This window comes from Ovis aries, chromosome 1, assembly GCF_016772045.2.
Source record: "Ovis aries strain OAR_USU_Benz2616 breed Rambouillet chromosome 1, ARS-UI_Ramb_v3.0, whole genome shotgun sequence".
In the NCBI taxonomy this organism is placed as follows: Eukaryota; Metazoa; Chordata; class Mammalia; order Artiodactyla; family Bovidae; genus Ovis; species Ovis aries.
The window spans coordinates 131,021,602-131,037,072 of NC_056054.1; the positions used below are offsets into that span (position 1 = coordinate 131,021,602).

Here is a 15,471-nt window from a genome sequence, read left to right on the forward strand (position 1 = left end):
GAGCTCTGGCTTTAAACATGCTGCTGCTGCTGCTGCTAAGTCACTTCAGTCATGTCCGACTCTGTGCGACCCCATAAACGGCAGCCCACCAGGCTCCCCCATCCCTGGGATTCTCCAGGCAAGAACACTGAAGTGGGTTGCCATTTCCTTCTCCAATGCATGAAAGTGAAGTCGCTCAGTCGTGTCTGACTCCTAGCAACCCAATGGACTGCAGCCCACCAGGCTCCTCCGTCCATGGGATTTGCCAGGCAAGAGTACTGGAGTTGGGGTGTCATTGCCTTCTCCGGCTCTAAACGTATGAGCAGAGAAAAACCCCTGTGATACTGTGTCTCATGTTAATGTAAGTCATGACACCTGACTCTGTGCTTTGCACATTGTAGGTAGCATGAACATTTGTTTTAATTTGAGAAGAAAAAGTAAAATAAACAAAATATATGCTAAAAAAAAAGTTAAGTTCTCATTTAGTAAAATAAAAACAGATACTTGAGAAGATGTGTCATGTATTGTCTCATAGTTTATATTTAGAGACAAATCAACATACAGTTATTATTTTTTAAATATTACACATACAGATGTGCCATGCAGGCAGTGAGAGATAAAGAAAAACTGCCTACCTGGTTTTGTTTTTTATTCTTCCTAAAGAAACTCACTCTTGCCTGGTACCCTGTTATAAAATAGCAAATGGAGGTTAGCATCAATTGAGCAAGCAGGGACACTGCTGTTTTCAGCCGGAAGCCACCCAGCCACTCTTCCCTGCCGGGTACCATGATAGGAACAAGTTAACATGGCAAGATGGACACACTTGATCTCCCCCAGAAAAGGACCATCCTCCCAACCCTTGACTCTCACATCTAGAAACATCCTTTTCTTACAGTAACAGAAATGGCATATAATTCTTTCTTACAGGGAAGGGACGCAGTGGAAGCAGATTCCAAGCTCAGTGATCTTCAGTCTTACGTCAGCTTTCTTCATTATTTTTCCCCAATAAAAATAAAAACTTTTTTGATATTCTAATGTTCTGACAAATTATAAGAACAAAATCACTTAAATTTGGGTTTCTGAGAAGTTTAAGTTTTCATAGACTTAAATATGAATAAGAATACTGTATTGGTGTTCAATTTAAGGCAGAAGTATTGAAGCTGCTTTAATTTTGCACGAGATAGAACTTCAGAGGAAAAGAAATATGTAACGATAATTTCTTAAGATTTTATATATGTACACATTTGAATATTTTAACTATCAAAGTATGTTTACCCCTCATTTCCCAAATATAGCTACACTTCTTTTAATAAGTGAAAACCTATGCAACTTTTTACTGATCCTTTCCCTCTGATCCTTTTGAAAAGTGGTTGAATCGTGTGTGTGTATATATATATATATATATATATGTTTGTGTGTGTGTGTATATATATATATAACATACTTTAAGTTATATGTATTTTAAAAAATTATATAAAAAATTATATTTTTTGACATTTAAAAAGTATATATATATATAACTTAAATAACTATTAAAGTATGTTATATATAAGTATATATATACTTTTGACATTTTTTTCATATATAAATATAAACTTCTGACTTTTTTTTTTTAGTTCTACCAGTTTATTGCTACCAACCCATCTCCCTCCACCCTCATGCATGCATGCTCAGTCATGTAACCCTATGGACTGCAGCCTGCCAGGCTCCTCTGCCCATGAACTTTTCCAGGCAAGAATACTGAAGTGGGTTGCCATTTCCTTCTCCCACATTTGGCATTTTAACTGCACATAAAGGTTACATTTGGTCATGGTGCTTCTCCAATGTTAATGTGACCTGAAGTGCTTCTTAAGCTTAGATTCAGAGACAGTAGGTCTGGGATGGATCCTGAATCCCAAGTGATGCTGATCCTACTGGTTCATTGGCTGCCTCCACTTTGAGGAACAGTCTCCAGTAGCATGATAGTCCCCCATACTGTGCAGATTCAGACTGAGACAAAGAATAAGAAACCAAAAAAGAAAACCAACCTTATCTATAATAGTGAAACCATCCTTGTCTATAATAGTGAAACCATCCTTATCTGTAATAGTGAAACCATCCTTATCTATAATGGTGAAACCAACCTTATCTATAATGGTGAAACCAACCTTATCTATAATAGTGAAACCATCCTTATCTATAATGGTGAAACCAACCTTATCTATAATAGTGAAACCATCCTTGTCTATAATAGTGAAACCATCCTTATCTGTAATAGTGAAACCATCCTTATCTATAATGGTGAAACCATCCTTATCTATAATGGTGAAACCATCCTTATCTATAATGGTGAAACCATCCTTATCTATAATAGTGAAACCATCCTTATCTGTAATAGTGAAACCAACCTTATCTATAATGGTGAAACCATCCTTACTATGGTGTCATCGTTCTTACTACATTACCAAATGTCACCAAGTACGAAAGGATCCTGTTATGTCTACTTACTGAGCAAAGTTGTAAAATTCCAACTCTCACGAGCAAGCAAATTAGCAAATCCTTACAATTTCTGGACCTACATAATTGCTCCTAGTTTCGTCTGTGCCCATTTTCTCTCATGATGCGATATAACCAACTCCTGCTAGCCTGTACAAGCTGATTATTAAAATATTGAGGAATTTTGTGAGCCACAGCCATTGGTGGTTTGCAGTACCAATGGTGGGAGTATTCACACCCCAGAAATTGACAAACACTATAAAACAGAGTGTTTAATTTTTCTGTTTTTCTGGACACACAATCAGATTTCCCAGCATACCTGCCTCTCAGTCAAAGAAGAAAAATAATTTCCTCTTATTTCCAGCAAAGGACATGGGCTCTTGTCTGATCAGAGTTTAGAGCTTCTTGTAATTCTGTGCTGTTCTTCAGAGGAACCATGCAGCTTGATGACAAATAAGTTTATTCCCATAATAAACGGGAAACAAAGGACAAATAGCATTGTCCTTTTGTGAATGCTCAACAGCAAGAGTATGGTTAGCCTAACACTTCACAAATATTTTTCCAAGTGGCATTTTTATAACTAATCTTTCATCATGGAGGAATGTGAGAATCGGATTGGATATAATTGGAATGACACATGTACTGGGTAGCCTTAGAGAATAAACACAGTTCAGTAGAAGGCAAGCCAACTACAGATATCTTCTAGAGACTTTATGACAAATTGGCTCCCGTCATATCGTACTGAGTCAGTGATTTTATTACCATGCGCAGCTGTTCCCATCATTTGTTTATATATTTCAACCCATATTTGGGGCTTAAGTGAGATTTGTCATAAGTATTTAGTTCAAATTTGCTTGCCTAATTTTACATGCCTCTATTTAGTAAAATATGATTAGTAGGTAATAAATATCTGATGACTATTGCTTGATTAGAGGAATTTTCTGTTGGACATGGTTTTTTATTACTATTTGCAAGCACGTTATAAATTCTCTTTCCCATCAAAAGTACATGTTGTGCAAAAAATACACTCTTAAAAAATAACTTGTTTTCTAATATATTGACTTGTAACGTTTTCATCTATAAAAGTCAAACACAAATTTGCCTACTTATTCTTCAACAGACTGTAAGATGGATTCTAATAACTTAGCTTCATGCTGTTTCACCCTATTGTAATATTAAAATTGTAGGAATAATTTAATCAGACTGAAAAGTAAAGTTGTTATAAAACAGCATTGAGCTCAGCCATTTTCATTATTAATGGATTGAATGCTTAGGCAGATAATTCAACATTTATTTGAAATATTAAAGATAGCATATTTAGTAGATTTCTATACTTCTGTCATTATTTCATTTTATTTTACTGTTAACATGAAGCAGGTGATTTGTTACAAAACAAAACTATTTTGTCTTCATATATTTGCCCTTCCTACTCCAGTTTAAAACTGCAAGATATGTCATTTTTAACGTAAACAAACCTTAATTGTGTCCATATTCTTGCATCATATGGAGGAATTATGCTACTTTGGGTTTTTTCTTTTTTTATACAATGTCAGAATATTTAATTCCCAGATTTCTATAAGTAACTCTGTAGTTTGATTGGTTTGATTGTTCAAGTGCTTTCTCAAAATTTGTAAATTTAAATTTTATGCATTCCATGTAATGCACATTTTTATGGCACATACATTTCTAGAGTCTGAGAAATTCAGTTATTAAAATCATAATAAAAAAGCTTTACATTTTTATATTATTCTTTATTTGCTGTTTTATTTAAAGCAAATTACTTGCTAATCTGATAACTCTGCTTTTTAAGAAGGCATTATGATAACTGTACTCTTGAAAATTTTTCTTTCCATTCTAGCTGCCACTTTCACAGCTGTCTTCATGTTAAAATTTTTTTAAGTGTAAAATTAGCTTTCTAAGTTTGGTTGTCCACAAAAAATTTTGCTCCAATTTGACATCTATTCAGAGTTAATTATTTGTGGTTAAGCATTTTGAACAGTGAATTGCATAATCATTTTATATAATGTAGGAAGCTCTAGCTTTGCTCTAGCTTTTCTCTATATTATATTTGTATAGTATTGATGGGATTTGGTGTTGAAACCAGCACAGATATCAGCAAGGATCTACCTTACAGCAAAATATAAAATGATATAAAATATCAAATATAAAATGTACGTATAGTGTTTGTTCTTTAAGCACATAAACTCATATAGCTGTGTACACTAGCATTTCAGTTTATTAAATGGTATTTGTCTAGAGGGGTGAATAGAGCTTTTATGAAAAGAGATGAGCCTTCCCTGCCAGCAGAATTCAGGCTAGGTGAATACTAGGTGAATACTATTTATGGCCTTAAAAGTTTAAGAATTAAATATGAATAAACAGACATTCTAGTTTCTTAAATATTTGTCTTGCCTGTGTTTCTACCTAACTTGAAACATGCTCTTTGAAAATTATCCTTGCTTCAATTCTGGGCAAATTCTCTCCTTTATTATTATAGGCAACATTTACTTTGAACAGAAGCAAAGGTAACTTGAAATTCAGAAATAAATTTAGCAAATAATTTTAAGATGAGTATTTTTTTCATTTCTTAGCTTAGATTTTGAGAAGAAAATGAGGATGAGAAAAGGAAGCTGTGGTTTTCATTTTCAGATGAATTCTGTTTGAGGTGACCGTTATATAAGCTCTGATTTTACATGCTCTATATTTAGTGGAGAATTTTATAATTTTCCACTGGCTGATTATAGTCATTAACATGAAACACATTTTTCACTGAATTTTTTCAGTGTTTCCCATAGATTAGGAAGTTTTATATTCAGAAAAATAATAATGTAAACATAAGCATTTAAAATGTCTCTTGAAAAATACAATAAAATAAAATGTCTCAAGATTTCTTTTTCTCTGAATCTAGTCATGCAGTACAGTAAAAAGAAATGAGTGAGACATGAAAAGTGATCCATTCCATTCCATTCCATTTCAATCAGCTCTGCTGCTCTAGGAAGGTGATGTTCTAGTCATTGCCAGAAAGAAAGGAGAAGGAGGGAAAAGCCTCCCTAATCCCATGCCTTACAACTGAGAGAGAGAATTAACATCCAGGAGTGGAGCCAGCTGATGGCTGTGGCTTGCAGGGATCCCACACGTGGACTACATGTGGCTTCTAGCTCTGCAGCCCAGACACTCCTTTGTCAGTAACTCAGAGGTGCTCAGACCCCACCTACACCAAAACTAACTTAACCCTTTGTAGAATGATAGTTAGAATGACTATCATTAGATAGTTATTATGATAGTTAGAATGATAGTTCCATAATTGCAGGGGAGAAACCAAATTGGCAAGTGGATGGAATACTTGTGTCAACAGGTTGGCAGCTTTTTATCATACAGCAGAGAGCTAACTAAAATACCTCGTGGCTTGGCAAGCATGGACTGTGAAAGGAACTGTACCAAATGAAATGACCTGAATGATAGGTGACCCTGAACTTGATACTCCTGGAGTCAGATATTTCCATCCTAAAGCCATCCAGAGAGAGCCAGAATCACCTGAGATATCTGTTGCCCAGGGCCTGCAGGGACCCTGACCCTTGCCTCTGGGCTCGGTGTTCACTCCCCCTGCCTACTCTGTTGACATCATCAGGATAGCAGCAGCTTCCCGTCTTGCTGTCACCCCTTTACCTTGATTGGAAGGAGCATTGAGTGGTGTGTATAGAGAAGTAAAGCGGGAGTTCCTTTTAGGTCAACATTGTAGATCTTTGAGTAATTGATGAGATCAGTTTGTTGAATAATGTGAAAGTGAAAGTTGCTCAGTTATATCTGACTCTTTGTGACTCCATGGACTATAGAGTCCATGGAATTCTCCAGGCCAGAATCCTGGAGTGGGTAGCTTTTCCCTCCTCCAGGGGATCTTCCCAACCCAGGAATTGAACCCAGGTCTCCCACATTGCAGGCAAATTCTCTCCAAGCTGAGCCACAAGGGAAGCCCAAAAATACTGGAGTGGGTAGCGTATCACTTCTCAGCAGATCTTCCCGACCCAGGAATCGAACCAGGCTCTCCAGCATTACAGGCAGATTCTTTACCGACTAAGCTATCCGGGATATTAATAAGAATCTCTGCACTATGCATGAAAATGTGAACGTGTTAGTTGCTCGGTCGTGTCTGACTCTTGCTCCTCTGTCTATGGAATTCTTCGGGCAAGAATACTGGAACGGGTTCCCATTCCTTTCTCCAGGGCATCTTCCCGACCCAGGGCCTGAACCTGGGTCTCCTGCATTGCTGGCAGATTCTTTACTGTTGTGTATGGCTTTTATCTTTTAGAAGAAGGGTGCTTCCCCCTGGCATGTTAGTAAAACTAAGAAAAGACATCTGAGTGTGCTAAGGTGTCAGCAAGCTCTCCTTAAGCCTAGCTAGGTGGGGCACAAACCGGGTTGGAAAATTGTTTTTATCTGTAACAAGAAAGGAGGTTGAGTTCAAATTCTAATTGCAGTAGCTTTACAAATAGAATCGGACAGATTGCTATACTTTCAGTCAACCAGGGATTATGAACCTAATTCGGGGGAGGGTGACAAGGCATGTTAGCAGGTAAGCTGTATAATGTAAAAAAACAGTGTCGGGTTTGTATTAACAAATTGTGGTTTGCCTATATTTTATTATATGGAAACATTTTTCCTAAGGTACAAATTCATCTTTAATTAGACTTAACGTAATCAACTCTAAGTCACATTCGCAGGTTTTATATATGTTTTCAAATATAGTCAGAGAACAGGCTGGCTTTCTGTCTCTCTAAAAACTAGACCACATACAAAATATGTGTAATTTGAATTACAAGAGTCAAGGCAGTCAGTTATTCAAGAAAAACAATCAGGTGTTTGCACGAGGTTAAACTTTTTGCCATCATTACCAGATAGAACAATCGTTTCACCTTTAAACTTGAAGTTATTTTCAATGAGAGGTTTATTTTTTATCATGGAGAATTATTTTGACGTGCAGACAATCTTTAGGCACTGACTGTTCATCCAAAGGCAGCCTAAAGCTCTGTTCACCTCTAGCTGGAGTCTTTTTAATAGTACAGAGGAGCTACACTGATTAAACCCGAGGAGCCTGACATGCTTTGTTGCCAAAGTATTCTAAAGTCCTGGTGAAAGTGAAGTCGCTCAGTCGTGTCCGACTCTTTGCGGACCCCATGGACTGTAGCCTGCACCAGGCTTTGCCGTCCGTGGCATTTTCCAGGCAAGAATACTGTGGAGTGGATTTGCCAGTCCGGAAAAGTCCTGGTAGGTCGTTACTCAATTCCTCGGGAAATGTTGGGCAGATGCCCCGGGTTGCCGTCGGGAGGACTAACGCGTAAGCAACGTAAATGCGTGCGCGTGAACGGCGAGCCATACTTTTTCTTGCTAAATGTGGTTCCCCACGTCTCCTCTGATTAGAGGTGTGCTCTGAACAAGCCGAGACGGGGCCATGCCGAGCAATGATCTCCCGCTGGTACTTTGATGTGACCGAAGGGAAGTGCGCCCCCTTCTTTTACGGCGGATGTGGCGGCAACCGAAACAACTTTGACACGGAGGAGTACTGCATGGCCGTGTGTGGCAGCGTCAGTAAGTGGACCTCCCTCCAGCCTGGCCGCCTTTTTCATCTTTTCTCGCCACTGACTCTGCTCTCTGTAACCGACTGGTTTTCCTGGTTCTCGCGAAGGGAGCGTGGGGGTGGGGTGTGTTGCTCCCACTAACCACGTTTCTGTCGAGTTCTCTAATCCCCGGGCACATTCCATCCTGGGCACACATCTCCGTCTTTCTCGAATCAAAGCATGGCCGTGGATGTGTATCTCGCACTAGCTGTGGTGCCTCCCGTCTTGCCATCTCTAGGGACTCTGGAGGGCTTCTCTACTGAGCCAAGCTGGAGTTGCCCTTTTGTCTTCTCCGCTCTTTCTGCCAGTGTATCCCTGCGTGTTCGTCCGTGTACCTCTGTGTTCGGCTCTCTGCATGTGCACTCCACGTGCAAATGAGGGCTTCCACCGGGCAGCCTGGCTGATGGTGCTGCCCCCGCCCCATCGCCCGCCTTGCATTGGCAAGCTGTGTTGCCTGGGCTGAGCTTCATCTCATAACACATGATGTTTATGGAGGGAACCGGATTGGGTAGAGGGCATGCACGTTGGATGCCAGAGGGTAGAGATGACCCAGTGGTCCCTAAGCTCACCCAGGGATGTTTGCAACATGGAGTTTTCATGTCTTCTCTTGGAAATAGACGGAAGAAAACTCCTGACTTAGCATTAGAAATGTTCCATGACATAAGACTCAGGAAATATAATTTGCCAAGTCTCTTTCTCTTCCACTTTTAAGTTTTTCATAACTCAGGGGGATAAATAAATGAAGTCATGATGACTTATATGGAAGTTGATACTGTTTCCACAGAGGTAGTTTTCTGGAGGTAACACACCAAACATGTGGGACCTTTGTTCTTCTTAACAGCCTTCCACATTAAATCCCCTATCTACCTACCTACCTACCTACCTATCCATCCATCTGACTGCTTATCTATTTACCTATCTTATCTGTTTATCTGTCTATCTATGTATCTTATTTCTCTATCCACCTATGCAGCTACCTAGCTATGTATCTATCTCTGTATCTATCTATGTATCTATCTATCTATTCCATGAGGAGGCAGTGTGATCTGCTCAAGGAATAGTTACTCAACTTGATAAAGTAAAAGTGAAACTCAGTAAGTGTGCATTTCTCTTTTGAGAGACTCCTGCCTTTTTTGCATGATTCTGGAGAGGGTGACAGCCATTTCCTGCATACGATTACCAGGGATTATATAAGTTGTTTCCCAGTGTGATCATAGTATTATGCTAAGCAACAAAGGGCCTGCACCATCAAGACCTTCTCTTGTGAAGCCCGGTATAAGTGGAATCTGCTGGAGAAGTTCCTGTTGGTCTCTTATGTGAGAGATGCTGCCCTGGCTACTGGCTGCGAGAGCAGGTGTAGGAACTGGTGGCCCTGAGGGCTTCTTCTCTGGCTCTGAAGGGAAGACTGTGGCTTCCAGCTCAGAAGACTCCTTTCTTCAGTTTCAAACAAAAAAGTTAATTAGGTCAGGTAACTTGGAGGACGGTGGTAGATTCTGTTGCCTGGAGCCTCTTGTACAGAGGACTTCTATTATAGTGATTCTAACTGGTGTCCCTGCTGGGGGGAGACTTCCTGGCAGATGTCCAACTTTTTTCCCCCTTTCCCTGGGGTGTATTTACATTTTGAAATATGAATGTATATGCATGGGTATGTATATAAATATATACATATAATAAGAAAGAACTATTAAAAATTATCAATAGTTGTGAGTTTGCTTCAAGAATTAAAAGGTATCAGGAATTCCCTGACAGTCCAGTGGTTAAGACTCTGAGCTTCCGTTGCAGGGGGCACGTGTTTGATCCCTGGTTAGGGAAGTAAGATCCCATGTACTTCAGGGTGTCACCAAAAAATTAGAAATTATGCACCCCCCAAAAAAAGAAAAAAAACATTACTATTACCTTCAAACTATTACCTTCAAAGCACAGCATCTCCATTTGACTATTTTGAGTTAACTCAAACTGGGAGCCAGAGCCATGGGCATCACAGACCAGATGGAATCTCTGGATGGCACATCCTTTGCCAAGAAGTTTGCAAAAGAGATGCTCCCAACGAAGGTATAATGGACAAGCAGTCAGTACTTAGTTTCAAAGGAGATGGGTTATAGAGTAATAATGTCAAGAAAGCAAACAAGAGAGGCTGAAGGTCAGTTAGAAGAGTGGACAGATATAAGTGGACAGTAAAGGCCTCAACAAGTAGCCAGGGCTGAGGGCCAGGGCTGCCCTTAGAATGGTGAAATGAATGGAGTACCAAAGGGCGGGTGGGAACTGCTGATGCTGACACTAAGCAGCTAGATGGGAGCAAGAAATGCTTCCACAGGGCACTGGGATGTTCTATCAGAGACAGAATATCCACAATCCATGATTTTTTTGTGGAAATATATCTAATGTTGTATATTTACTTTGGTTCTGTGTTGTTTAGTACTATGGCTCAAACTCGGGATATTTGTTTCACTTTTTTGTTTTTAAGTCAATGTTTTTGTTTCTGTTTTTTCCTTTGGTCAGCCGAATCATGTCATTGAGTTTCATCCATCATTCCCATGTTTCTATTTTTGTTTTTAGTTATATTCTCTTATTTTCTCCATAGTGTCCCACAGTTTACTCAAGACCACCCAGGAACCTCTTCCCCAAGATCCTGTTAAACGTATGTTGTCATTCACTCGACGGAAGGGAGGAGGGAGGAGTATATTGCATGGCTGGACTGTAGCCCCAGCATCCTCACATTTGCATGGTTTTGTGTTTCTTAAACACCTGTCTTTGAACAGAAATGTTTATTTCCATTGCCTTGCTTGTAATTCCGTCTGATTTTGCCAGGTAACTTGCAGTGTCAGGCTAAGAGCTTTGACCTAGCTATTTCTAATCCGTTTCCTCTTTATTTCATATGGTTTTATAAAATATTGTTTATACAGCCTTGTTTTGTGTTTTATTTGGCATTACTATTTTACTTCCTAAAGCTCACAAGATGCTGTGATTTAGCAAGAGCCCGTGTGTATAAGTGACTCATTTAAGCATTTAATGTGCATGCATTGTACTAACTATGTGAACTAATGCATATGCAGAGGCTTCAAGTATGTGTGTTTACAGACAGCTGTTAGGATTTAGGAAGTGAACGGTCACTTCTAGAATTCAAGACTTCTCCTTCCCCTCCCTGAATGCACCACTAGTGGGAAAGACGTGCCCAACTTCTGATTCCATCATTAACATGCAGCGAAAGCACTTTATAAAGAAATGCTATATCAACCTGCCTTATAATATCTGTGCATCGGGATGATTTCAATTGGCTTATCTGTTTAGCTTTGTTTAAAACATGTGGTGTCAAATACATAATCACTCATTTAAAATTTGGATTATATCCCAAAACAGATTCATCCAACATTAGGTTAGGGATGATAGAAAACATTGATGCTTATGGTTGCTGGAGGGAGAGACACAGCTGGAGTTGTAGCTTAGATACAGTGAAAGTTAGCATTTGTCTTTATCATCCTGAAAAAAAACCTAGTCTCACAATTGAAGCTAATGATCTTGTCTTTAAAAAGATAAATTTTAGTTGAAAGTACGGCAAATGGCTAGACATAGAAGGATGAGGAAAAACTATAGATTTTATATTGTGAGATTGAGAGTACATTGAGCTGTAAGGAGTGTTGCATTTTATGAGGCATTTTTCATAGATCATCTCTTTTCTTGGGAATTTTATGTCCATTTTCCTCATTTCCTTCGTACATGCAAGAAAAAACATGAAGCTTTAAGAACTTTGGTGACTTGTCCCCAGCCATCATAGCATCACAGGTGGCAGGACCAGCTTTAAACCTAAATGATACTGTGGCTATGACCTGTGCTCCAAATGGCCAACAGTTTCTGATACTGTTTGCTAGGTTAGCAAATAGAAGCTCATTTTAAGAGTACAGAAAATTGTGGGAAATGGATGACAAATATTAAAATAGTTTTTTCCTAAATGCCATGAATACAGCCTGTATCAATAAACTAAATCTTTCCCACCCTTTTACAAAAACAGTCATTATTTTTACTTTAAGTTTCATTTTATATCACTTTAAGCATATAAAAAACTATCTTTTTCAATTTTTATTCATTACTGGGAATGAGCATCATCGTTCAATAAATTTCTTTTCATGGAGTACTTGTTTTCTCAAGTCTTTGCAACAGACATTGAGAATCTGTTGTAATTTTCTTTTTCCCAGTCATTTTTTCCTTCTACTTGTACTGTGTTTGGGATCCTAACACCTTTCCATTCTAGGAGGGTGAAGTGATTTGGGCAGCTATATTTTCTTGTCTACCTACAGAGGCTGTTCAATCACTGAAAGTGAAGGGTTTTGCAGTGCTAGTGCAAACAGCCAGGAGAAAGCATATAATTTCTAGTTATTTATAGCCTGCACAGCTCCGCTCTCTTATTTATAGCAAAGCTGTACATTTGAATTGAAAAACTCATGGTCATCTGGAGGTCAAATGCAGTTAGCAGGCTGGAGTTAGAGAAAATGAACCAAACTGCGAAAGGTGAACAAACCCTTTTGATTCAACAGCTGAAGCTTGCTCGTGGCTGCTTCACCAACCTAGGGCTAATTGGAGGACATCTCGATTCACAAAGGTGGGTAATCTAGGTTTCTCAGTCCGAGTTGCTGCTAGTCAAATAATAAGTGTGAAACGAGCTAGAAAAAGCTCTTCAGTTAAACTGATAAGGTGATTGCTTGCGTGGAGAAAAAATGTGATGGTCTTCATTATGAATACAGTAATTTTCTTATCAAGACTTCCTATTATTATAATTAGGCATTTCTAGATTTTAAATCTTTGTCATAAAACCATTTTTGAACACTGAAATTTTAAGAGACACTTCATTATTTTTTTGGTTTTGTTATCATAGATGAGAATCTGAACCCTAGGTAGAGGTACTTCCCTGCTGGTCCAGTGGTTAAACAGCCACCTTGCAATGCAGAGCGCATGGGTTTGATGCCTGGTCTGGGAACTAAGATTCCACATGCAGTGGGGCAATTAATCCTGCATGCCAAAACTAGAAAGAGCCTGCACACCGTAGTGAAGACCCAATGAAGCCCAAAAATAAAGAAAAAAATGCAATATGTTTTTAAAAATAATAAACTGCAAGTAAGAGGGTAGAGACCTGAGGCTAAGAACTTTCATTTTACTCATGAATTTATGGGTTTGAATCCTTTACAAAAATCCCCTTTCCATTGGGATTAAAAATCTTATGAAACCTGGGTTTTGTGGGTTAGGATGATGCCAAGGTTTCACATTCAGTTGGCCCAGTGCAGTGTTTATGAACAATAAAATTTCTGCATAAATATTTATTGATAAATTCATGTTTCAAACATGAGAGTATGATCTTTTTTTCCCTAGTGTTCTTCCCATTAGACTGCATCTCAAAAGCAAGCAGATGCTTTTAATCTCAAAGAGTACCATGCCAATTTCTAGTCAGCCAGCTGCACCAAAGGGTCTGGCCAAAGGGAAGGACCGATGACTCATCTTTGGCCCCTTCCCCTGCAGTGGGGCTGAGGCACAAATGACATCCAACTCAAGGTCTTTCAACCTTAACACGGCTGACATCTGGGGTCATTTAATTCATTGTGGGTGCCGTCCTGCACTTAGAGGATGTTTAGCAGCATCCCTGGCCTCTACCCATGATGACAGTGACACCAGCCCAGCTGTGATAACTAATGTCTCTAGAGCTCGCCACAGTGCCTTGTGGAGTACAAATGGCACCCCACTTAGAACCCCTGATGCTAGACTAGTAGTTTGCCCACATCTGGTTTCAGACATAACCAGGCTGGTAGAACAGGTAAACCTTCCATAAACTTGAGGGCATTGCTAAAGTGTCAGAAGCCTCCAGTTCTCAAAGATGGTTTATGAAATTCAGTTAGTCAGTCCACTATCCCAGCTCTCTGTATTTGCAAGGTAAGGGAGAAGTTGGGCTTCCCAGGTGGCTCAATGTTAAAGAATCTGCCTACAATGCAGGAGACACAGGAGGTGTGCATTCGATCCCTGGGGGTGGGGAAGATCCCCTGGAGGAGGGCATGGCAACCCACTCCAGTATTCTTGCCTGGAGAATCCCTTGGATGGAGGAGCCTGGTGGGCTATAGTCTATAGGGTCACAAAGAATCAGACACAGCTGAAGTGATGGAACGCACATTCACACAAGCTTTCTGCTTCAGTGTAAGCACTGCCAGAGAAGCAGAGAATAAAGCAGCAAAGCCCTGGGTTGCAGGTGTGCCTGCTTTGCCTCTTCTGTTTCATCCTGGGTTCATAGAAGCCCAACTTATGGTAGAGAAGGGCCATCTGTAGAGAGGCCGTGGGGCCTTGCTACACAGATGACTTGACATCTAAGATGCACTTTGGGATCGTGCTCATGGCCAGAGGGTCTGTGCAAAGGTTTAGGTCTAACCTCATGCTGGTTTGGGGTGGGGAGGCAGGGGGTAAAGATTGATTTCTAGGCACATCAGAATGATCCAGAGAGCACAAAATAGACTAGTACACCTCCAGAGAATATAAAAGGAATTGGAACGTATCAGATAAGGCCAAACCACTGTCCCCAAACTCTGAGGTTATTGCCGTAGCAGTGCAATATTTGCAAGCAGTGAATAACCCACTGTGTGGCCTTTGAATAGAAGGTGCTGTCCCAGCTTTGCAGTGCCCTGTCATAACGCCAAGGCTATCTCTTCTTTGGCCAGACTCGAAACATTGTTCTTCACCATTCTTGTTCTTCTGACTGTGAAAGAGCAAATATTAGTTCCTGTTAGCACATTCTCTCATACTAATGGAACTCTGATGTTTCTTATGAAACTGCCAAGCATTATTAAAAACAATTAAAAGCATTAAAAGACACAATGGTGCATTAAATTACGTGTCACATCAGTGCCAGTAAATTCTGTTCCATTGACAAGTATGAGAAGCCACGTCTTTCGGATCCAGAAATTGTCAGGATAAAAGCAATGCTTTTTTCCACCAGACTATCACAGTGAAAAACGCTAAGATTGAAAACAATTGATTTGCTCAGCAAACCAGCATTAAAAAAAAAAAAATCTCGTTTACTGAGAACAGTAAAAAATGCTCTTATATGTGTGCTCTCTTCCTTAGCTCTTTCCAAAGAAGAAGAAGTGGATAGCTCAGTAAGAGTCAGCAACGGAGAAAAGGGATAGTTAAAGAATCTGACACTGACATGTACATACTGCTGTATTTCAAATGAATAATCAACAAGGACCTATTATATAGCACGAGGAACTCTGCTCAGTGTTATGTGACAGCCCGGGTGGGAGGGGAGTTGGGGGGAGAATGGATACATGGATATATTTGACGGAGTCCATTTGCTGTCCACCTGAACTATCATAACATTGTTAATTGGCTATATCCCAATATAAAAGACTTCCCTATAGCTCAAACAGTAAAGAAT

At 39.6% G+C, this 15,471-nt stretch overlaps 1 protein-coding gene across 6 annotated transcripts in view; it reads left to right on the plus strand.

Moving 5' to 3' along the window:
• The window catches only part of APP (amyloid beta precursor protein), a 312,615-nt gene that overhangs the window by 182,725 nt on the left and 114,419 nt on the right, over positions 1–15,471 (plus strand). For 2 of the 6 annotated variants that reach the window (XM_004002800.5, XM_004002804.5), the window contains exons 7-8: positions 7,870–8,037; positions 10,648–10,704. The exons of 2 other annotated variants lie outside the window; for them this stretch is intronic. In XM_004002800.5, the coding sequence (XP_004002849.1) occupies positions 7,870–8,037; positions 10,648–10,704 (225 nt within the window). The remainder of the gene's footprint in view (positions 1–7,869; positions 8,038–10,647; positions 10,705–15,471) is intronic. 2 more of the 6 variants (XM_004002801.5, XM_004002805.5) reach the window with 1 other exon arrangement.